This window comes from Heloderma suspectum, chromosome 1 (genome assembly GCF_057233095.1).
Source record: "Heloderma suspectum isolate Gila_16-S chromosome 1, 16-S_ref, whole genome shotgun sequence".
Lineage (NCBI taxonomy): Eukaryota > Metazoa > Chordata > Lepidosauria > Squamata > Helodermatidae > Heloderma > Heloderma suspectum.
The window spans coordinates 259,087,403-259,112,851 of record NC_139458.1 but is presented as its reverse complement, the minus strand read 5'-3'; the positions used below and the strand labels follow the sequence as shown (position 1 = coordinate 259,112,851).

The 25,449-nt window shown below is 41.9% G+C and overlaps 1 protein-coding gene across 1 annotated transcript in view; it reads right to left on the bottom strand.

The window, feature by feature from the left end:
• Positions 1 to 25,449, bottom strand: part of RANBP17 (RAN binding protein 17) — a 271,515-nt gene that overhangs the window by 18,930 nt on the left and 227,136 nt on the right. Inside the window, exon 26 of the mRNA XM_084825522.1 lies at positions 582 to 680. Within this exon, the coding sequence (XP_084681648.1) occupies positions 582 to 680 (99 nt within the window). The remainder of the gene's footprint in view (positions 1 to 581; positions 681 to 25,449) is intronic.

Sequence of the window (25,449 nt, the reverse complement as noted above, 5' to 3'; positions counted from 1 at the left end):
TGCAACCCATGGCAGGGCTGGTTGAGCTGTGCAACAGCACAGAGGGGGTCACTTGAAGAATATGTTCAGATAAGCACCTTTGTTTTCTCCATTGAGGGTTCAGAGCAATCACTGTATATATGATAAATGTCAGAAGAGCCCTCTCTTTCCATAGTGCGAACAGTAGAAAGGTGTGTTTGTTTGTTTATTTATTTATTTATTGCACTTTTAAACTGCCCAGTAACAAAGTTTTCTGGGCTATGTACAATACCTTAAAAACAGAATACAATAGTTAAAACAAAAAAATAAAAACAGCCCTAAATACAGACGAAGTTCAGGGGTGGCCAGAACCAAAGCAGAAATGTTCTTCACATATGCTCTGGAAATGTGGAGGAGGACCACTTTCTATGTATAGAAGGAAGAATCTCTCTTTGCTACTGAGAGTCCACTGCATGATGCTGGAGACGTATTCTCCCCCCGTCCTCCCTTTCCAGTACCCTCGTGAATGGAATACGAAAAGCAGTTCATTTATTAGAATCCAGTATCAAAACCACAAGTAGCCTTGTGCCATTTTTACCTGGTTCTAGTTCTGGAGTACTTACTTTCTCATTGAGGAGTATGAGACCTAAGAGGGGTCTGGACACAGACCACTGGTTTCTGCAGTCCTCAAAAATTATGGTGTTCATAAGAATTGACATCATCTGAAAGAAAGAAAAGTTTTCTTCAGAAAACAAAACAAAACCAGTCACTATACATTCCCCCTCCATATCTGACTGCAGTTCTGTGGTGCTCATCTGGGTCAGTCTTCAAATAAGATTCTAAAAGCAGCAACACTACTCCATCAAAATACAGGATGCCTTTGAAAGTAAAAGGAGGCAAGTGTATCTTATTGAGGATGTGAAGCCACAGAACCCTGCTTCCAAAAGCAGACATCTGTAGCTAGATGGAACCAATTTTTGCGGACCTTGAGATAATTCAAATGCTCTCTGGCTACTTCTGAGAGTTTAGTTTTGGAAAACACTATTTGTTTGGAAATTCTGAATGCACCTTATGCATACATACGCAAGATCTTTATAGATGGCAACAACCCCCCCCAACCCCCCCCCCCCAAGGAGACAGAACATTCACAGCTACATTATCTCAAACACAAACATCAGATGGTGTCTGAGTAGATTTAGAGCCCTACATTTGAAAAGAATAAGTAACACACTGCTGTAATAAACAATGTCCCCATCCCAATATCAAATATAAGGAAAATGTGGGAAATCCTTAAATTATTTCTTCAAGGGCAATGAGTAGCAGTGAGTTGAGCCTCCAGAAAAATGGCACACACTGCAAGCTAGACTGTAATAACTGCCCAAGAATAAGTCAAACAACATGTTTCACTAAATGAAAATGATAATTATAGCCCTTCAAATGACCTAGAACAAGGAAATTATCAAAGATTATTGGAAGCTTCAGCACAAGAAATGTACTGTAGAGTGCAAGCAAGGCTTCCCTTGACTATTGCCAGCACATGTGAGTGACAAAAAAAGCATGTTACATAATGGATCATACATCTAATCTACCTACTTACACCCTATATTCATACACTCCCAAACAATGAGACAACTAAAAAAGACTCATGAGACAGGAACCATGTCAGATCGACGAGCCATGCTAAGTCAGATCAAAGGCCTATCAAGTACAGCATTTGTTTGCAGAGTGGCAAACCAGATGCCCATGGAAATCCATAAGGAGGATATGAGCACAACAGCACCTCCTGCTCATGTTCTCTAGCAACTGGCATTAAGAGGCATACTGCCCCTGATACCAGAAGCAATATACAGCCAAAGTAGCCATTGATAGCCTTATCGTCCATGAATTTGTCTAATCCCCTTTTAAAGCTGTCCAAGTTGGTGGCCATCATTACATCTCGAGGTTAAAAAATCCATAGTTTAACATTGCACTGTGTGAAGTAGTACTTCCTCTTATCTGTCCTGAATCTCTCATCATTCAGCTCCATTGGATGACCCCAGGTTCTAGTATTATTAGAACGCATAGTTAAACTATGGAATTTGCTACCACAGGAAGTAGTGATGGCCACCAGTTTGGACGGCTTTAAAAGGGGGTTAGAGAAATTCCTGCAGGAGAAGACTATCAATGGTTACTAGTCTTGATGGCTATATGCTACGTCCAGTACCAGAGGCAGTAAGCCTATGTACACCAATTGCTGGGGAGCATGGGTGGGGGGGGTGCTGTTATGCTCATGCCCTGCTTGTGGGTCCCTGGTCGACAGCTGGTTGGCCACTGTGTGAACAGAATGCTGGACTAGATGGACCCTTGGTCTGATCCAGCGTGGCTCTTGTTAGGTTCTTATGAGAGAGGGAGAAAAGCCTTTTTTCTAAACTAGCAACTCCCAAACATTGTAACATTTCCTCATAGGGGGGATTGTTCCAGTCCCTTGATCATTTTGGTTAGCCTTTCTGCACCTTTTCTAACTTCACAATATCCTTTTTGAGATGTGGTGACCAGAGCCAGACACAGTATTCCAAGTGTGGTTGCACCATAGATTTGTATAAGGACAATATGATACTGGCAGTTTTATTTTCAGTTTCTTTTCTAATTATGCCCATCATGAGATTTGCCTTTTTCATAGCAGCCCCACACTGAGGTGACATTTTCATTAATCTGTCCACCACAACCCCAAGATCTCTTTCTTGGTCAGTCACCACCAGCTCACATCTCATCAGCATATATGTAAAGTTAGAATTTTTTGCCCAAAATGTTTATCACTTTACACTTGCTTAATGAACTGCATTTGGTATTTTAATACCGATTCATCCAGTTTGGAGAGATCCTTTTGGAGGGAATTGCAATCAATAGAGAGGATAGGAATAACATTCAAAACAATTTTGATAAAAATGGGACCCTGTGCTGTTGTAGAAACAAAATTCAACAAAGGCATGAGAGATAGATAGGGTGTTTGTGTTATTTATCTACACACACGCACACACACACACACACACAACGGAGGGTTATTGTCAATATTTATATTTCAACTCTAATCTACCCTTTGGCCCTATGTCAGACTCCGAGGTGATTGTGCTCCAAGCATATCTGATATGAAGACACAAGGATTAGCATAGAACACTTTAAACATAAGTCAGCACTGTTGCAAAAAAAGAGAAAAGACAAAGGCCATTTTAGATTGCTTTTCAAAAATGTTGTATGCGGGTATGGGAGAGGTTTCTTTGTCTCTAATTAGGCTTCAGAGAGGGAGAGTGTATGTGCCATGGCTAGTTTTAAATATTTCAGGAAGGATATCAACAAATCCAAAAGGATTGGATGAAGGGAACAGTAATAAAGGGCTTTTAAACAGGGAAACCTTGAAGGAAAACAAAAATGTGAATTTATTGCCTATCTTCTTCATAGGTGGATGATCCAGAGCATAAGGCTCAACTCTGTACTGGGCACAGATAGTAGGGAGATACCTTGGTCCCAGAAAAAAGGCAATCCCTCCAGTTTCTCTAGAAAGACAAACAGAAGCCTATGGAATACAGTACAGTCAAAGCTAAAACTAAAACTAAAAGTCGTTAGCAGAAAATATAATATATAAAAAGAAGATATAGCAATTTCCTCTGTAATGCAATTCAATAAACAGAATTCAGATAGTGCTTCTATTAATCTTGTATTTTATATTACAATTAGAGTACAATTATTTCTGTTTAGAGTGCAACATCAAATTACTTTACTTTTTTAAAATCAAGGTTTTCACTACACTGAATATGTCTATCCTAGATAAGTTGATAATTCCTCACAATTCTAGATCATGTTTTAGGGATATGAAACCTCCTAAATATCATACCTTTTACAACTACACAGAAGTTCTGATCTGCACATTCATTTAACAGCAACAGAATAAATTTAAAACAAAAAAAGTACATACAATCACCATAGCCAGCAGGCTTCTGTGCACAAATTGCTAACTTGAAAAGGCACGAAAAATATGTGCTGGGCTGTGTGTATTTCCCACATTCCTTGCCCCCACCCCTATGCAATTGGAGAACCCATAGCTCAATGCCAAGATTGTATGGTTTGCATGCAGAACATCCCAAGTTCAATTTCCAGCATCTTTAGTTAAAAGAGTCTCCATCAAAAGGGCCAGGAAAAACTCTGCCTAGGACCTTGAGCATCAAGCTTCAACATATTGAAGAAACACTTTTGGTGTTGCTGAATGTGTGACCATTTATGTTCTCTCCTGGTCTTTTCATAGAACTGTTACTTTCACTTCAAATTTTTTAGTAAGGATAATTTCTGCATGAATAGCAGTTAAAGGAAGTTGGGGAATCAACTGTAATTCCTATATTCTACATAAATTAACAAGTGACTGCTTGGACAAGAATGTAATTCTGAGGACATGCAAGTCAGTACTCAAATTATTGTGTATGTGTGAGAGCACATGCATCAGTCAAAGGGGGCTTGGCCCCCTTTCCTAGTGTTTTTAGAATGTTACAAGGGGGCATGGTTTGACTAGAACTGGGGAGTCAAGAGGTGGGAGGCTTATGGGTTTTATAATCCCCCCACTTCCCCCCTTACCTGAACATTGTACAACTGTTTCCGTGTTACTACACAGTTTCCCTCCTACATGGAAATATCTCAGCCCCAAATGTGCAAAACTGAGGGGAATATTTCATAATGCAGACTCACTCTTGAGTGATCCACTGAGTGGCAACTGATCCTAGACTGACAGCAGTTTCTAGAAATTTCAGTTGTACTAGAAACTGATGCAATATCCAAAGAGGTAGAAGAAAAAAATGAGAGTTAGAGGACAATCCGTGACCAGGATGATGGATTTCTAGTTATGGTTGGGAGGAGGCTTCCTGAACTCCAAACAAAAGCCTGAACACAGCTACAAATAGTAAATAAAATTAATACTAAAAGTGCAGTGCATAGAAAGTTAGGCAGGCTTGAGTGCCATTTAGATTAACAGAATTTTAAAACTTGGCATAACCTATTAAACATCAGCATTACAACGGCTCATTCCTATGATCTGTTGCAGGCATAGGGATGCTGAAGCATAGAGCCTTTGACAGAATCTGTTCACCCCAAAATGGCTTCCCCATTCATCTAAGGCTATTCTAAGGCTATTTCTAAAACTAAGGCTATTCTGCATGTATAAAGGGCTGCACATCTGGAACTTCCCCTGCTCCTGGAATTCACAGGGAAGCCCTCTTCTGCTCTCTGTAGACTGGAGAGCACACGGGGCTATGAGGCTGAGCACAATAGTCTGAGTAGCTTGAAATCTAGATTGAAAGTAAAGTTGGTAACAATCAAACTACTTTAAAAATTAAAGAATTAATGTAACAGTTTAAGGAGTATGAAAAACCTTTAGCAAAGGGTTGGTTGTCTACCAAACAATGCTTTGCTAAATTTTTGATAATGACTCGAAGGCTGTTAAAAAATGACATTAGCAGCTATATTTAGTCAGTGGTTTAATTTGCCTACTTGGCATTCTGTCTGCCAGTCCGTTTGTAATGTAATAACTCCATTGAACACTGAGTTATTGGAATGAAATCTGGCACTCGCATTTAGGACACAATTCTACATATCACATTCAACTACCAGCTCAACCCCCAATCCATTTCCCACTATATGGATGAGCTGTGGTGAGCCTCAGGCTTGCTTCCTTCCCCTTCCCCCCTTCTCTTTGGCAGCTATGAGTAGCTCTTTCCAGGGGCTGCAAGCCACATATATACACACCCCATTCATGCCCATCCATACATCTCCCCTGCACTTCTCTACCCCATATCCATGTTCCCACCATTTATGCAGGTATTCTCCCCTTTTCTCAGTGCTGCAGAAGAGGTGAAGTGACTGGTGATGCAGGAAGAGTTCCCCTGTCTCAACATACAGCAAGGGAATGCAATGTGCTGGTGATGGAGGAAGAAGCCAATCTCTTCTTGCATTGCCAGCTCACCCCACCCCTTCTGTAGCCCCATTTTACCCACTTCTCAGCCTCTTCCCCAAGGATCAGCTGTGCAGCAGATGGGCGGGGCAGAGGGTTCATAGGGATAGGAGATTGAACCTCACTTCTCCCACAATCTCTCCCCTCCTCCACTTAGCTGATCTAAAGGAAACTAAGAAGTGGGGAAATGGGGCTGCAGAGGGGCCACACTTGGGGGGAAGCTGGGGACATCAGCAGGGTGGCAAGCCCTAGTCGATCTCCACAATGTAATACCTGAAAAACTCTTTAATACAACAGCAGCTTACAGTTCTTTGTAACAAATTCATCTCATGATAAATGAGACCTTCTAAAACAGTCTGCCTTCCAACCAAGGCAATAAAAAAAAGGGAAAAAAGTCTAGCAGACTGAGTAAAGGAAGTCAGGAGAGACCCCCAGCGGAGTGGTGGAGCACAAGCTTTGCATGCAGAAGATCCAGTTTCAATCCCTGGCAATTCCATTAAAAAGAAAGAAAGATCTCAGGTAGCAGGGCTGGCAGAGATCTTTCCCTGCCTGAGGCTTTGGAAAGCTGTTGCCTGTCACAGCAGACAATAATGGGCTGGATGGTCCCGACAGAATGTACATATGGAATCACTATATAATTAAACTCACTTTAGTACTCAAGAAGCAGATTCTGTTAACCTATTCAGTATAATTGTTGTCCCACCCCTTCAGTTGTTTCTGTGCATGAAGGTAATACAAGATGGAAAATCACTTGTTCGTTTTAGATTGTAATGTGGGCAATACTTATTTTAAAAGAAGCCACTTTTCACAGAGGCAGGGTAATTGGAAATCCCCATCATGTGAATTTTGGGAAACAAGGACGGAAAAAAACAACAAAGAACCTTGTGGCATCTTAAAGACTAAGCAATTAATTATGGGATAAGCTTTTGTGGATTACAGTCCACTTCAAGTTACAGGCCATGTACACATGGCTGGGGGAAAGGAATAGTAAACAGTGAGGTCAGGGGGAAATGAAATGCAGTAAATATAGACACTGACAATTACATTATTAATAGTGGCAATTCACAAAACACTTGTTGGTGATAACACAGACATCCTCGCATTGGTAAGCTAATTAATAAGACAGTCCCTTTGTTGTTTTTTCTGCAAAAGTCTAACACAGCTAACCCTCTGGAAACCATCACAATGGTAGAAAGCTCTCACCCTTAGTGAGAGGGGTCTCATCCACAGTGACCTGGTTCACACATCATGCTAAGGTACATTGGGTTGTTATTGTGGGTGGTTGCAGAATGGCTTAGGGTGACATCCAAACCTGGAGTGGCTTTTCCACCAAGGGTTGTTTTTCGCAAACAAGCCACCCTGAGAACCCATGGCTTGTAGCTATCTTGGAGGGGCCTGAACTTGGGAGAGGCCATTCAGGTTCAATCCCCCAATCTCCAGTTAAAAGGATCAGGGTGTGAATGCGTCTGAGACCCTGGACAGCTGCTGACTAGATGGGCAAATAGTCTGACCCGATATAAGGCAGCTTCCTATGTTCCATATCCAAACTTTCTTCTCTATTGTTTTATGAAGATATTTAGTGTAAGGGGTGCTTCCAGATGAAGCTTTTATTATGCCAGCATCCTGTCTCATTCACAGAATTTTACAGGGGGTCTAGACAGCATCGTTTCCCACTAATAACCCTCCTATCTTTCCCCACCGGCATCCCTCTAGGGGTCAGTAATGACCCGGTGCTTGCACAGGAGGAACCTTTCCTTTCCTTTCCCCACCACATCTTCCATCTTTTTTCTTACTGACGAAAAACCATTAAGGAGGAAAAGACAGAATAGTTGCACAAAGCATTTTGATTGGTAGCTCTAGGAGAAGTCTGTCTGGAAGCATCCAAGAGCTCACAGTTAGTTTTACCTATCTATTATCTTCCAATTTTACGTGATCACATAACATAATGTAATGACATTTCCCCACTGATTAAAAAGCTTGTATCACGTCATATCTTATGTTTTATTACTGAAACTTTTGACAATTGGCAGATTGCCTTTCAAACTGCTGACTAGATAATAAAGCAGATGTCTGCATTTTATCTGAAAGTAAATACAACAGGAATGGGAAGACAGGAAGCAGTTGTGTGACTGCAAATGTGCCTCTCGGAAATAAATGCTTCAGTCTGAAAACAATGTAGATTTAATATATAAAATTAAGCACTTTCAGCTTGATTAACATCAATTTTGTTATAATTATTTATTAATTAAATTTATCAAATGTCTCATAAATAAATTTCTCTAAGCATTTTACAATAATGATAAAAACAAATCTCAAATCAAAATAAAGTCAACCATACAAAACTAATGAATCTGCCAACACAGCATAAAATGCAATATCAAATTCCATGGATGATGATAATAAACAACACTCCAGGGACTAACATGAAACACAAAAGTACTAAACTATGCTGGCTGAGGAATGCTAGGAGTTGTAGGACTTTTCTCTGTCTAAACATGCATAGGATTGTGCCCTAAAAGATTTGAAAAATGTAAAAAGCCTGGGAGAACAGGAAAGGCTTAGCCTGGCACGGAAAAGATAGCAGTGTGAGCACCAGGCAAGCTTTCCTTGGGAGAACATTTCAGAGCACTACTAAAACATGTAATGGGCTGGATGAGGGATAATAAACTGAAGCTGAATCCTGGCAAGACAGAAGCCCTGTGGGTGAGTGGTTCCCGGGTCCGGGAGAGAGGTTCATTGCTTGTTCTGGAAGGGGCTGCACTCCCTCTGAAAGATCAGATTCATAGTCTGGGGTACTCCTAGATCCATTGTTGTCACTGGAGGCCCAAGTGGCCACAGCGGCTTGGAGTGCCTTTTATCAGCTTTGGCTGGTTCGCCAGCTATGGCCTCTCCTGTACAGCGATAGATTGGCCACGGTGGTACAGGCATTAGTAACCTTAAGACTGGATTACTGCAATGCACTCTATGTGGGACTGCCCTTAATGCTGGTCTGGAAGCTGCAGCTAGTGCAGAACGCAGCAGCTCAGCTGTTGTCGGGAGCTGCCCCTTTTCAGCATGTAACTCCTTTGCTGACGGAACTGCACTAGCTGCCTATTCTCTATCGGGCCAGGTTTAAGGATTAGTACTAATGTACAAAGTCCTAAACAACTTGGGACCAGGATACCTGAGACAGCACCTTAGCATCATGGAATCATAGAATAGTAGGGCTGGAAGGGACCTATATGACCATCGAGTCCAACCCCCTGCTCAAATGCAGGAATTCAATTCAGAGCATCCCTGACAGGTGGCTGTCCAGCGTCATCTTGAATGCCTCCAGTGTGGGACAGCCCTCTACCTCCCTAGGTAATTGGTTCCATTGTCATATTGCTCTAACAGTCAGGAAGTTTTTCCTGATGTTCAGCCGGAATCTGGCCATCTTCTTTACCAACCTGCCTGGTCACTGACATCACCAGAGGGCACATCCCTGGTGGTTTCACATGGACCCATGGCCTGACTGGAATCCACCAGGAAAAGAGCCTTCAGTGTAGTGGCCCCCTTCCTGTGGAACTCCCTGCCTTTGGAGGTCAGGCAGGCGCCAACGTTGTGTTGCTTTTGGTGCTTCCTGAAGACACTGTTATTTCAAGAGGCCTTCCTTGAGTGACCACAGCCACAGTTTATTAAGTTCAGCATCTGTTTTTTAAAAAAAAATGTTTTGTTTTAATATGGTGTTTTATTCTTTTATCTTGTTCACCGCTCCAAAATCTTTGAGGTGGAATGGTATATAAATATAGTAAGTAAGTAGGTAGGTAGGTAGATAAATAAATAAATAAATACCCTCTTTTGTTATCACCCTCCAAGAATGAGGGGGCACTTGAAGAAAGGCTTCTGTGGATGACCTCAAAGTACGAGCAAGTATATATAGGAGGAACTGTTCCACAAGGTACTGAGGTCCCAAGGCATGTCGAGCTTTATAAGTCAAAACCAGCACTCTGAATTGGACCCAGAAACTAATTGGGAGCCAGTGCCAGTGAGAGAAGACTGGTGTAATATGATCATAGCTCCTGGTCCCAGTTAGAATTCTTGCAGCCATATTTTGCACCCACTGAACTTTCCAGACCAGCTTCAAAGGCAGCCCCACTTACCAAGTATTACAATAATCCAAACAGGAAGTTACCAGGATGTGAATCACTTCAGCTAGGCTATCCACCTCTAGGAAAGGGTCGTAGCTGGGATACCAGCCAAAGCTGGTAAAAGGCACTCCAAGCCACAGAGGGCACTTGAGCCCCTAATGACAGTGATGGATCCAGGAGCACCTCCAAGCTATGCACCTGAACTTTTAGGGTGAATGCAACCCCCTCTAGAACAGGTTGAATCTCACTCATCCGGTCTGAGGAACCACCCACCAGCAGTGCCTCTGTCTTGTCTGGATTGTACTTCAGTTTGTTAGCCCACGTCCAGTCCATTACTTCCATAGCTTCATCTGGCTCCAAAAAGGAGAAATAGAGCTGCATGCTATGTCCATACTGATGACAACGCACTCCAAACCCCTGAATGACCTCACTTAGCGAGTTCATGTAGATGTTAAACAGCATGAGGGGCAAGATGGAAGCTTGAGGGACCCTGAAGCAAAGATGCCACAGAGTCAAGCAGAAATCCCCCAACACCACCTTCTGAAAATGTCCATTCAAGTAAGAGCAGAACAACCACAAAGCAGTCCCACCAACACCTATCTCTGACAGACATTCCAGAAGGATACTGTGGTTGATGGTATCAAAAGCCACTGAGACATCACGAAGAATCGACAGGGTTACTCTCTCCATCTCTCTCCCAACAAAGGTCATCCCACAGGGCAACAAAGGCTGTTTCTGTGCCATAACCAAGCCTGAATCCCAACTGAAATGGACTCAAGTACTGCTGAAGGATGCCATCACTTGGAGCCAAAGTATATGTGATGGCAGCGGCCATGTTAGTTGTTCATATGCCTATATAAGAGGGGGGATGTTGAGGTCCAATTTTAACATTAAAAAGGCGTGCATAGGTGTGGGAGAAATGATTTTTCCCATCCACCACCTTACTCCCTTTCAAAACTCCTTTGGCCATGCTCCCCTTCCAGCCCAGCTCCACTACCAGACATGAGCCAGGCTGAGAGAAAAGTGCCTGAGGTAACAAATGTGGGGAGATAGGTGGGGGTACAGCCACTCCAGCCCCAGCTTTATATATGAATGGGACAGACATATGAACAAATGTGGCTGCTGTCATGTCTGGTTTGGTGACTGCCATGGCAACAGCAGTATGAGTAAAGGCCTCTCTTTACCTCTCCCTTACAAGAGGTAAAGGACAGCCTCATGTTTGAGATGCACATTCAAATTTCAAAAGGCAGCATGGACTATCTATTGCCTGGGGAAACAGGTCTCTTAAGAGACTGAGCTCATAATAAAGGAAAGATTCCTAGGTGCTGCAGAGTTAACTCAGCTGTATAGTATGATGTAGACTTATTTTCCCAAAGGTGAAATAGAGGATGCGTGACTGACATCACCACATACCGCGCAACAAGTGGAAATGTATAATCAGAAGAGGCACCTCTTGCTCTTGTCTACATTGAATTCCATGTAAGCCCTCTACTGAGTGTAGTGTCCTTTCAGGCTGTTTGGTTCTTGGCTATATGAAGCAGCCAACAGATATTTTCCAAATCAAGCTTCCATGTATCTTCCTATCTGCGCTTTTAGATGTGCAGATTTGTCTTCCTCATGGCTGGAATAACTTATCACTTCACAAAAAGGATTCATGAGTTGCTTGCTTGATGTTTTGGCACTCTTCAGCTTGCAAACTCTGACAAGTCATTTCCAGTTAGTGTATATCGTATTGCAGTCCGTCCATTTGGAAATTATGATGGGCTCTTTAAGCGCTGGATCAAACATCTTTCACCTTTTGGCAGTGCTAACACAGGCCTTTGTAGAACACACTCTCCACATGTTACCGTATTTGCACTGAATTTCCACTACTGGGATTGGCAAATAGCCCCTCTTTGAGCAATCACTATCACATGATTAATGAGGGTAGAAAACAGCATCCATTACAAGTGCCTCTTGAGAGAAGAAAGGTGCAGACAGCCTGATCCTTTTAATAGCAGTGTCATATGTTTCCTCTGCCAGTGGCCTTGGCAGCGGTCTATCACGGCAAAACAAGCTTTTAGCCTACCAACCTCTTCACATCTGGCCCTAAACTGTTGCTGGAACCCTCAATGTCTGCTTTACTTAAACCATTGGGATATAGACTTTGGGACATCTCTTCCCATGATCTTCCCTGATCAACCAGACACTGCTTTGAAAATGGTTCCTCTTCCACATGATGCTGAGACCCAAATGATAGTTTCTGAACATGGGTAGGGAGGGAGCATATTGTTGCTCATTTAAAAAAATAGTTGCTCATTTGCCAAATGAATATCACCTATTTAGTTGATTTTTTTTTTTTTACTGTCTTCATTGGTGTGCAAGTAAATATTTATGCCCTTGAGATAATGATGAGATAAAGTGCAGAAAATCTGTAGAGGTTTCCATATTTTACTATGCAGCCATAGAGTCTTCCAGAGGATCAGCATTTTTTAGGCAGAACAGTATTTAAGAGACATGCTGGAACAGTTTGTGTCAGTATCTAGTCACTTTAAACCTCTTTGTTCACAAGAAGTTCACAAACTGATTCTATTTTTTATGGAACAAAATGTTACTTGCATTTGAAACAAATGGCAATTTGAAAGCACATTCTCATAAAATGACTGGTGAGGGACTGAATGGTAAAAGTAGCTATTCCAAATAAAGATGGAAGACGGAAATTGTGAGAGTGGCAACAAGTGCCCACTTCTTACATAATAAAAACTAATCAGCATCTTCAATTAATAGAATTCCTCACAACAACCACCTATCAAAGCTAGAAGTAACAGTATACCGTGGCATTATTTGTGAAAAACTTCCTTAATATTACTTTTTTAACTCACTGGCCCAGTTCGCCTGATCACTGTGGCTTGTTTAAGCTGCGGTGCATGCTGGGCGCCATTCACCTAATTACCCACCCAGGCTCAGCTTGTCGTCTCATGTGAGTCTGAACCTGGGTGGCATGGCTTGTTAGAGGGAGAAACAGCCCTCAAATAACCCAGCAACAGGCCATGGCTTATTTGAGGTTTGTTTCCCCCTCTAACAAGCCCGGGTTCGGATGACTAGGAAACTCTGCCTCTCTTCAAACTGATAAAAAAGGGAATCATGTTAACATCCCCCAGTGGTACTGTGACAACGTTTTGCAAAGTTCAAGCAAAAACTGACTATGCATGATACCCATGATGCCCCCAACGTAACAGCAGCTCTACTCGATCAGACAAATGGTCCATCTAGACTAGCAACCTGTTTTCAACCATGGCCACCAGAGGCCTCTGGAAATGAAGGCAACAGCCCTCCCATGTTGCTTGTTTCTCAGCAGCAGGTATCCAGAGGTACTCCAAGAAGCGCTAACAACAATCCTTGGGGAACGTAAAATAATATCGCAATCAATGAATGGACAGACGCATCAATGTTTGTGCAGTGCTGTATTTTGTGTGCGCGAGAGAGAGTTTAGAAAAAGGCAGACGGACAGCCTGCCTGAAGCAGGGGAAGAAAGGCAACTCCCAACAACTGAGCCAGCATTCAATTAGATGAATTTGCCAATATCCACTGAATTCTGAAACCAAAACCAAAATATTTTGCACCACCTCTAAAGACTTTCCAGCTTTGCATTTAGAGTAGAAGCACCAGCCAATGAAGGAGGACACATTTAAAGAAGTGGACACATTCTGCAAAAAAAAAAAAAAGTATTTAGAAATACTGTGTCATATATGTATTGTATATGTTTTAAAGAATGTGTGCATAGGAAATTACTATTACTGAGTAAGCAGGAGAAGTTGTATTTATTAAATCTTGGCTATTTGTTTTTCTTGCAAATATAGTATAAGGCAAGCAATGTGTTATAAATATGCAACAAAGTTACAAATAAGATGCAAACACCAGCATCCTAATGTTTTCATTTAATTACCCCTGAAACGCATTCTATTTAATATTCATTACTCAAAAGCCAATTTAAAAGGGAAAGAGGTGATGGTACTTATTCAGAAAGACATGCTTTCATTCACAGCAATAGTTATCTAATATACGGAAGTTAATAAAGCAGATTAATCTACAAGTCCCTTTAAGCCATCACTGAGTTTAGAACAACTGCCTCTTTGACCTTTAACCCTCCTGCTGTGCACCAGTAGCAGGTGCCAGCTGCGCTAAAATGATGGCTGACGTGCTTTAACGCAAAGTCTTTTCTTACTCTGCTTCTGACCAGCAGCTGACCCTGTAGGAGCAATTGTTTCATCTGTTGCCCTAAAGGGTACATAAACCAGAAACTGATAAACAAAAGCGCGCGCGCGCGCGCACACACACACACACACACACACACCAGCTGCCTAGCCTTAGGGTACACCTCTTCCATTGACACCTCTAGCTTTATTTTTTTTCTTCCTAAAGCCAAATTACAGCCTTTTTGTCTCCATCCATGGACTATACAATACTTGTTACTTTATGAAGCTAAACTTCTATCCACCTCCAAACAGCTTATTGTTAACTGTTTAACAAGCCTCATGATTAGGGATGTTATTCCTAGCCTGATTCAACTGTTTGTTTTAAAAAGTACAAGTGCTTCAAGTAACTATAAAAACCCATTAACAGGCTTTGGAATAAAAGCTGCAATTTATGCAAGATACCAAACTAGGACAAAAGGAATGCTGTAGGGTCCTCCCAGCCTCTCCACTCACCATTTTATAATTTTAAGTAGAGAACAGTAAGCACAGCATTTTGTATAGTTTGAGGTATACTTGCATTGCATTAGTATAAAAACTACTGACACTTTTATACCCTTAAGAAATACCACTTTGCATACTGGGTTTCTTTGCATTAAGATGAGAAGGCAATTCTTTTACTAATAAAAATTACATAAGCACAAAAGCAAATAAATACATACATACATACATACAGTTATACTTGTCACAGAATACCAAATGTTAACATGTTTTAAAAGGCAGATCCAAGGGTTTTTTCTTCATTAAAATTATTTTTTATATTAGACTATCAATTAATGCTGAGATGTCTAAATATAACATCAGTAGTCAAAGTAAGTGGCTTTGAGACTGAATCTTGGCTCATTCAATATGGTGCTTTTTCCCTGTCTCATAGCCACCCACGTCTCTGCTGAGTTGGCCTACAGCTGTTATATTTTGTTCTTTTCAATTAAATAAAGTTATGATACTACTGGATGATGTCATCAAAATGTGCTAAAAACCTGAACACATATAAGATATCCTAGGAAACTATTCTGGGCCCAATACATAAAGCTGTCAAATATTCTATAGCCTTAAGTCAGTGCAAGACTTTAAGTGTGTCCATAACTTTAAGCTGGTTCAAGTCACCAACAATATGAAGCACATCCTAAAATGCAGCTGCCTCCTCAAGTCCTAACACCTTATAAGACCCATATTGCTAGATTATGTGCTTGTTCCTTTGTTGCCATTCAGTATTATTGAGTTTACCCACAGATTTGTTTCCATCATCCAAAGTAAGAGCATTACATTCTTTCTTTGCTTTGAGAGCACTGCTCTGCGTTTACCTTTATGGGAGTCTTCACAAAAACACACTTATTCTGATATATCAAACAAGGCCAATGAGAAAACTGGCAATTTGGAAGAGATTCTGAACTGAAATTATTCCCTTTACTATGTAAAAAGTCCTAATTTCCTGGCTCAACACACCACAGTATAGATGTACATATTTTGTGCTTATTTTGTTAAAAATGATTTCTTCAAAGCTTACTGCATAATTGCCACACAGAAACATAGGTAATTTGTTTAAACATATGCTCTTCTTGTGCTATTGCCACCCACACCCCATTCCCAATTCTATCAGATAGTGCACACACCACATAGTAAAGTTATTATCTTGCCCGAATGGCAACCTAATACTACTAAAAATGACCATGATGTCAGCTGAAAAGATTTCACCACTGAGCCGAGAAAAGGCAAAACAAAAAGATAATGCTTTTATGTTCTCTGCTATACATTGCTGAGAACATTTATCTAAACACAAATAGGGGTGATCTTTACTCATTATGAAAAGCATGAGAGTGAAACATTACGGCATTTTATTAATGACATTTTAACACATTCCCCAGTGGGGCAGGCTAATTTTAAATCCTTTTGTAAATCGACAGCTTCTCATAGGTATGCTGTTGCTTCTCCCACTGCTTATCACCATGAGCAGCAATCAGAATTTTAAGTGTGAAGAACATGCCACAAAGTGTGCCAAAACATGGAGCAAATACTGCAAGCTACACATGGGCAACAACAAGGAAGGGCAGTGGATTCCCTTTTGGGGCTGTGATGAATTTTGGGATGCACAGCACAAAAAGCACTACAGAGAAGTAATTGTCACTGACTTACTAATAGCAAATATATATATATATATATATATATATATATATTCATTCATTCATTCAACATTGCTTCTGTTTACATTACAGCAAGCTATAAGAGTTATAGCTTATGTAAGCTATTCAAACAACAGTTAATTAAAGTGAAGGCTTTTTAACAGTTGGGAGGCGTTGGCTTTGTTTAGTCTTAGCAGGAACTGAATAGCAGCATTTGTAATCAAAGAAAAGAGCAAACAAGCACAAGGATACTTAAAGAGGTTGCATTTAGCTACATTGTACAAGACCACATTAGCACTTAAAAAAAAAAAAAGCAATACTGGCTAGGAACACAAACAAAAGTTGTGTATAATAGGGCTTCTTTCATTCCATCTATGCAGAAAATATTTTCTAGACCAGTTTCACTAATGCAAGCAAGGGCACCACCATTTGTGTTCTGTTTAAATCTATTGCATTTCTTCAATAGACAAGATCAGCCAACTGAAAGATATAAAATCCCTTAAAGCACATTGTGCCAGGTCTACTATCTGATATACACTATCAGAAGTCGTTTCCATTCTATGGCATAATTAGAATCATAGAATAGTAGGGTTGGAAGGGGCCAACAAGGCCATCGAGTCCAACCCCCTGCTCAATGCAGGAAATATTAATTAATTAAATAAATGCCTCTCACTGAACTTCTAATACTCTTAATAAGGCTATATGTTTTAAATGCCTCTGACTATATCCATAATATTATTCCTACTGTCAAAGTTTTAGCAAAGGACCTGCTTATTATATAAGGGCAACCCAATCAAGCCAAGCAGTGAAGCACATGGACAGTCCACTCTTGACTAGGTGATCAGATGTTTTATGAAGGTAGCTACCCTCCAAATCCTCCCCCTCTCACAACACCACTGCCGCCTGCATAGTACCTTCTCCTAATCGATTACTTGTGCAAGCCCTACATCCCTGCTTACTGGGAGTCCCCTTTTTATACCATTGTGTAGAGCAGGGGTGGGGCCTCTCTTTCAGCCCGAGGGCCGAATTCAATTTCAGGGAAGTTCTCAGGGGCCACATCCAGTGGTGGGTGGGGCTGAAGGCCAGGGGCTGGAGCCAAAGGCAAAAAGGCCAGGCCCCCAAATACAACAAAATACCGGCATACTTTAGCTTAAAGCTCTTACTGCCAGTACCTAAATCTTAGGAGAGACATTTCAACTTTTAGAATAGGGAAAAAAACTACACAAAAGCCAGGAAACTATCAAACAATCATGGTTGGGGGGAAAGGGGGCAGGGCCAGCAGAAGAGGGCATGGCCTTCTGGGGAACCTTAGAGGGCCAGACTGAGAGCTCCAGAGAGCTGGATTTGGCCCCTGAGCCTGAGGTTCCCCACCCCTGCCATAGAGGGAGAATGTGGAATCTGGAACACAGCATGGCTGAGCAATGAACCAGAACAAAAAGCCACCGGCTGCACACAGGAGAAGGCTGGGTACACCCAGTGGTTTTCTGATCTGGTTGCTGTCCAGCCACACTGTCCTGCCCCAGGAGCCAACTACCTGCATTGGATGGCTTCTGGGGACAAAACCTTGGAGCGGACCAGAGGGAGAATCTTCTGCCTCTGGTCCACTGTGAGGCCATCAATAGGGAGCCTGTGTGGCTTCAGCGTCGCCACTCCCAACTTCTCTGCCCTCCCTCGCTCCTTTGCTTTAGGACTCGTCATCTTCTTATGGACAGAGGTTAGCCACCAACAGAAGGGATTGGGGAGAAACTTTACCTGAGATTCACAACTGATCTCAGGAGTGCGAGGTGTCTGCCACCCGCATAATAATATTGATAGTTTGCTGTTTAATTGCATTGTCCTATATGTATCTTACAGATTCTCGTTGCAGATGCTGGAGGCACTGGCCAGATCCACAGCAGGAATAAGAACAGAGTGGGCTCCCCTGCTTTCGACTGGGGGATGCCCATAAGATAGAGGTGTTGAGCCAAATCTGGCCCTATGTCAGGGTTGAGCCCAGGCCCCTTGAGATTTTTGAGGACTCTGATTCTGAATCAGACTAGAACAGCTAGATCAGAGAACAGGGGAGGAACGTCCCTGAGAGGCTCCAGGCATTGGGAGAGAATCTTCCCAAAGCTTTGACAAACAAATGGCCCAGGCCAAGTTGCTGCCCCCCCCGCCCCCACTGTGGGAACCCAAGTTTCCAAGGAAGAGGGGCACAACTTGAGAGATCCCAGAGCGCATCACAAGTCAATACAGGTAGAGTTAGGGATGGGGCTAAGGTGCTCTGCCAGGATAGCCACTCTTAGAAGGCAGCCTCCCTAAGGGAGGGGCATCATCGTTAGGCAGGTTTGACCACCCAAGCCCAGCTCAGGTCTGGCATCCCTGCCAGACATCCATAGTATCAGCTTGTACCATGATGGGCCTGAGATTCTTGCTATTCCCATCAACACTCTCCCAGCATGTGGACTGGGATGGTGGTTTTGGCCAGTGGTTGGGCTGCTCGATGCCTGGATCCTTGCCCTACACCATGCCAAATTCTGTGAGATGTAACACATTAAAAATTGTTGCCATTTGTAACCCACTTCATCATATGCATAGCTATTGCTCCTGTACCCCACCTCTCTCCATGATACTGGCACGATATCCCAGCAGTCAGAAGGATAGCAAAGCAGCAGTGCAATACTATGGTAGCAGTTACAGTAAATTACTCTCATGGTCTCAAAGAGCAAGAGCTCTCTTTCCCCTGGCCTTTTATGCCATGAGAACACACACCATTAAGCCACTGTCCTGCCATTTCTCTAGATAAGAAGAGCTGCATGAGGCTATTCAGTCTGGGGGAGAGGGAAATGGTAGTAGCAAAGGACGTGGTGTAGCTCACATAGCTTGGCAACTGGCAGATGGGGGTATGAAGAAGGGGCAGGGAGGGCAATTCACCTGAAATCAACTGGTACCCATTCCACATGAGCAGCAAATTACTTTGATTATGTATCGTGAACATGTGCAGTACCTTCTATCAGGCCATCTCACTGACACCATCACCAAGTTATATTTAATTAAAAACATATTTCCAATTTGTTTAATAACAAGAGAACATTATTTTACCGACTTATTCTACACTTGTGTTGACATGTACCAATATTTAGAGATGCTCTCTTCCTATTTTAAAAGAAACACAGTATAATAGTGTTTCCATCAAAACAGACAAACTGGGGAAATATTCAGCTTCATTGCATCACTTTAAAGAACTGACAAGCCTCTTTAAGCTCACAGTACAATTAGTCATTAGGGCCTAGTTTTCTAGCACTGTTAAGCAATTTGTAATAACCCTTTCCTTTTAATAGGGTTAGGCATTACTTACAAGACACAGCTGTCTGGAAAACTGAAACCTCTAGTTGTGAAGCAACAGTCTTGTTCATTAGCTTCCATGATAGTCAAATCAGCTCTAAAGCCAGGGTTTAATGGCCTGCCGATGAATAATCAATGGCTCACTTTTCATCTGAGTGTGAAAATGAGAATAATCTAATTCATTGTCCCTCTGGTAAGATGCAAGGCCTTGGGTTCTGTTTCTATTCAGGGCTGATTTATAACCCAATGGAAACCTGATGTAAACATATAATCAATGAGTCCCATCATTGCTGATAACCACCCCCAACTGGCTCACTCCGTCATCTCAAAAAGCCATCCCTTTAGGCTATTAGCTTCGTCCAGCTAACTCTTTCTACTATTCCTGCCTGCTGCTTTTACCTTGGCCATTCGTTCAGACCAGCAGAGTCAGAAGTAATTTTATACGCAGCAGAGAGCGGGTGGAATTGATTTTTCACTCAGCACTCAGTTCCCATCTGAATAATTATCAATTTTACTGCCTCATAAAGGGAAGAGTCAAAATTTCAAATCAATTCAAAAGAGCTTCTGAGACTGGAGAAACTGTGCACAAGGAGAAAGGTCAAAGTTGGTAGTGACCTCGGGAGATGATGTCAGGTATTAGTACACTGAATGGTTGACATCAGAGGCACTCAATACGGTATGACTCGTGCTAATGCAAATCATATTTATGCTGACTACTGGGGACCAGTCATTAATATTTAAAAGAGTACCTGAAAGCCTGCATTCAAACTAAATATAATGTATACTACAGATTGCAAAGCTAATAAAGACAGATCACTGCTTATTCATATGCTATAAATTTCAGGATTGCCAAGCATCATTGACACAAAATAGGACATTAAGGTCATAAGAAAGGCAAAGGTATGAAAATCGAGATTTGAGGCCAGCATTCCATTCTTTCTGATCATACAGCTGTGCTCATCAAGTACCAACTACTGTTCTCAGCAACTGGCAAATATGGAATACATTGCCAGGTTCTAATCAATTACTACTCTGGACTGACCATTCCAGGTAGATGCAATGGGAGGCAATAACTGAAATGAATTACATGCTGATGATAATGCCAGTCATATACATACATATACCTATGTACTAGTTCCTAATTTGGGTTTATTTGGAGGCAAAGAGCACCCAAAATAATCAGAACCGTAAACAAGAGTGATAAATCTTGTAAAGTTAAATGGCAACCGCTATTCCTGTTTCCGAACCACCAGTACAATCTCCAGGTCACTGAAGATCATGCCAACTCTTCCACTAATGTTAATGTGTCTTGACTGCAGCCCATAAATCCAAGCAGTTATTTAAACATGGCACTTAGTTAACAGTCTGTTCTTAAAATGTCCAACAGTCGCTCACTGGAGAAACGGATTAAATCTTTCACCAAAGCCAAAACTGACTAAGGAACTGCCAGGACCCATGGATCTTTTCAACAATAATGTAACCCCCTATAACAGAGACAACTCTAAGTGATCTGTTTCTTCTCCGGATCATGCCACTTGTATTACTCTAGTAGTATTTGCCTTGAAAACAAAAGGTAAATGAAAATGGATACAGTTTAGTTTAAGATAATACTAACATCCAGTTATTTATTTAGAAGATTTAGATTCCACCTTTCCATCTGATGATCTTCAAAGGTGGCTTACATAAAATATTAAACACTAATAAAAAAGTAATTAAGATCAAGCTAATGCACAACAAAAAAGAAAAGCCAGCATAATAAGTGGTGATACTAGAAGCTGTCCACAATTAAAATATGCCATAGACTCAAGTAACTAAAACAGATTTCACCTGACACCTAAGGGATATTAAAGTAGGCTCCAGGCAAATATTTTTAGGAGGAGTGTGCCACAGTTGGGCTGCCACAACAAAAAGGGCCCTGTTACGGGTAGCCACACACCTAACTTTCAAAGGTGGAGGCACCTGGAGTAGGTTCCCAGTTGATGATCTCGGCAAAACAGGCACATTCATAAAAGCATGTACACACACACACACACACACACACACTGCTGTTTTAATGAATTCTGTACATCACACTGAAGTTTGTTAATGAAAGTTTTTTATTATTTATTTTTAATAAATAAAATAAGAATAAATAAGAAAGTCATTCAGGTATCCTGGTCCTAGACTGTTTAGGGCTCTCTACAAGCCAAAACCAGCAGTTGGAACTGTATCCAGAAACAAGCTAGAAGCTAGTAGAGATCTTTTACTACCAGTGAAAATATATTCAGCACAGTGGGTCGCAGTTAGTAACTTGGCCACCGTGTTCTGAACTAGCTGAAGTTTCTCCCCACTGCTTTTTTTTTTGTTTCTGAAGATGCAGAATGCAGTCAGCCTTCTGTATCATATGTTGTAATTGTCTAATGTACATGTTATCAAGTTATGAATATTTGTGGAAAGATTTTAGTCATCTTGGAGAGGCTGCAGCTGGCATACCAACTGAAGGCAGAAAGCACTCCAAACTACAGACATCATTTTGGTGTTTATAATCCAGGCTGGACCTAAAACAATCCCCAATTTACAAACTTCCTTAAGGGGAAGCAGAACCCCATCCATGACAGGCCACGTACCATATCCCTGGCCAATCATACCAACAGTACCTCAGTTTTGTCTGAATTGGGGTTTAGTTTATTATGCTGGCGCAACATGCCGCACAACAACTGGAGGGGGCTAGGTGGTCAGAACGTGGCTTTCTTCACATGGAGCTTTTATCCTGCGATTGAGATTGCTCCTTCACAGAAGTTTGCGGGCTCTTTACATGATGCTGTGAACCTCCAAAGCGTCTCCTGCACGAAATGCACTTTGTTCTGTTTTTAAATAGATTGCAGATAATGAGCTATCAAATTACCCCATTGTGTTCTGCTTGAATTCCCTCTGTGAAAAGCTGCGAGAAGAGGAGAGAGATCAGTGAAAGATACTGGAAGACTCAGATACGGGGAGAAGGAGGGGGGAAAGGAAGCACTTGAAAAAGGGAGTCGTCGTGATCCTGCATTTAGAACAGAAGCAGGAAGCCCTGTTTTAAATGCAGGGTTTTAGGCTGGTGTAGAGATGCCCCATGTGACATCTATATTGTACCAGTCACACTAGTTGCTGGTGCATTTCTGGACCCAAGTTAATGTCCTGGTATTTACTTTTAAAGTCTTAAATGGCTTGGGACCAAGTTACTGGAAGGACTGTCTTCACTGATAGAAGCCTGCCCACACTCTTAGATCAGTGTCCAAGGTCCTACTTGCATGCCTACCTGTGAAAACAATTAGATTGGTAGGCATGAGAGAGTGGGCCCTTTTGGCTGTGATTCCCAGTTTGTGAAACTTGGCTCCAGTGGATGTACATCAGGTCCCATAATTGCAGGCCTTTAAAGGCCCATATTTTTTACTATTGCCCCCTTTTAAATAAGGACTTTATTGGATTGTTGTAAATATGACATGGTTTAAAAGATAATTATTTTATTGTTTTTAACGGTCCCTATGTTAACTGTTTCAATGTTACTGCTGGCCCTGATTAGTTAGTAATCTTATTCTCATTTTGCATAAAGAAATAAAAAGTATTAGCCCTTACCCAGTACATTACAGATTCCAGGCATCTATTCCTGTCCCAGGCAACCACCACCACATCTAGATTAGACAAAAATAAGAACTAGATTGGGTGTCATTAATGTACTGATGGTAAAAGGTAAAGGTGTCCCCAGCCAGTCGTGTCCGACTCTAGGGGGTGGTGCTCATCTCCATTTCTAAGCTGAAGAGCCAGCGCTGTCCGAAGACGCTTCCGTGGTCATGTGGCTGGCATGGCTGAACACCGAGGTGCACGGAACGCTGTTACCTTTCCCGCCGAAGTGGTACCTATTTATCTACTTGCAATTTCTTGCTTTCGGACTGCTGGGTTGGCAGGAGCTGGGACTGAAGACGGGAGCTCACTCTGTCACGTGGCACTCAGGTCTCAAACTGCTGTCCTGCCGACCTTCCGGTCTGCAGTTCAGCATCTTAACCACTAAGCCACCGCAGCCCCTTACTGATGGTACTTCACTTAAAATCCCCAGATGGTGATTTCATGTAGATGTTAAAAGCACATAGAACAAGAAAGATGCTACCTTAACAGGAAAAGTGAGGGCAGGTGTGAGACAGGTGTGACTCCACTTTTAAACTGGAAATGGAGGGGAAGGAGAAGGTGGCCATGCTTCTTTGCCTGGAGCCCTGAATTCTGGAATAGAGGAACTCTTGCTCTTCATGCCCCCCCCCCCACACCTCCTTAGTGGAAAGGGTTGAGACAGTTGCCATCTCCCCCTTTTCTATACTGGACTGCCCATGACACTAGCACAAAGCAAAGCCAAAGGGAGCCCCAATGCTGATTTCCCGTCACCTCTGATTTTGGCTCTGCTGGGACTGAATGGAGGAGAGGACTCTTGGAATATTTCTTCACTCACTATCCGCCCTGCTGGTCATACTGAATATAACATAAGAACAGCCCTGCTGGATCAGATCATCCAGTCCTATTTCCAACAGCATGCTATTTCCATCCAGTCCAACATCTGGCCAGCCAGATGCCACCAGAAAGCTCACAAGAACTGATGAAGACAACAGTATGTTTGCTCCCAGTATACTAAACTCAAGAGGAATAGTGTCATGGCTTATAGCCATTGACAGACCTATCCTACATGAATTTGTCTCATTTTTTCTTAAGGTCATCTGAACTAGTGGCCATCACTACGTCTTATGGTAGTGAATTCCAAAAATCAGTTATATGCTGTACGCAGAAATACATTCTTTAGTCTGTCCTAGATCTTCTGCCAGTCAGTTTCACTGTGTGACCTTGAGTTCCAGTATTATGAGAAGAAGAAACATCTCTCTCGATCTGCTCTTAATACCATTCATAGTTGTATATAAATCTCTATCGTGCCCCTCTAGTTGTCTTTTTTTCTATCTACACACTCAGTGCCTTTCCTCATAGGGAAGATGTTCTACCCACTTGATCGTTTTAGTTGCCCCTTTTGGTAACTTTTCCAGGTCTATGATATACGTTTTTGAGACAGGGTGATCAGAACTCTATACAATATTCCAAATGTGGCTACACCATATAATTACAAAGACCTCACGATATGGGTTGCCTTTTTTGTAATCCCTTCACTAATAATTCCCAATACTGAATTTGCCTTTTAACTGCCACTGTACCCTATCTTGACAATTTTCACTGAGCTACCTACAGTGACTCCAATATCTTTTTCCTGGATAGTCCCCATCAGTTCAGACTCCAATACTGTGTATCTGAAGATTTTGAAATTCTATAATCAAAGCAGTTCACCAGTGTGTTTCTTAGTCACACGGGTCTTCTGATAAAGTGCATTCCTCTCTCCTGCAACGGTGCAGACATTGGATTTCCAGTAGGACAAGGGAATACATTTCTCTCTCTGTGTGTGTCCGCACGTGTGTGTGTGCACAATACAAATTTCATGGTCTCTCCACTGTATCACTTCATCATTTTCTCTTGACCAATGCTTCCACTGATCTATGGGAGATGTTGCCAGGCCAGTGAGAAATACTGTTGGAATGGTTGACAGTGGGGTTATCAGTGTCTGGGATGAAGAACATGATCTCCCCTCACTTCAACTGTATCACTAAGTCAGAGGCCTTTTACTGTCTTGCAAAATAAAAACAACACCTATCTACTAATTCATAGACTGAAATATTATTGTGAACTTGCTTTGGAAA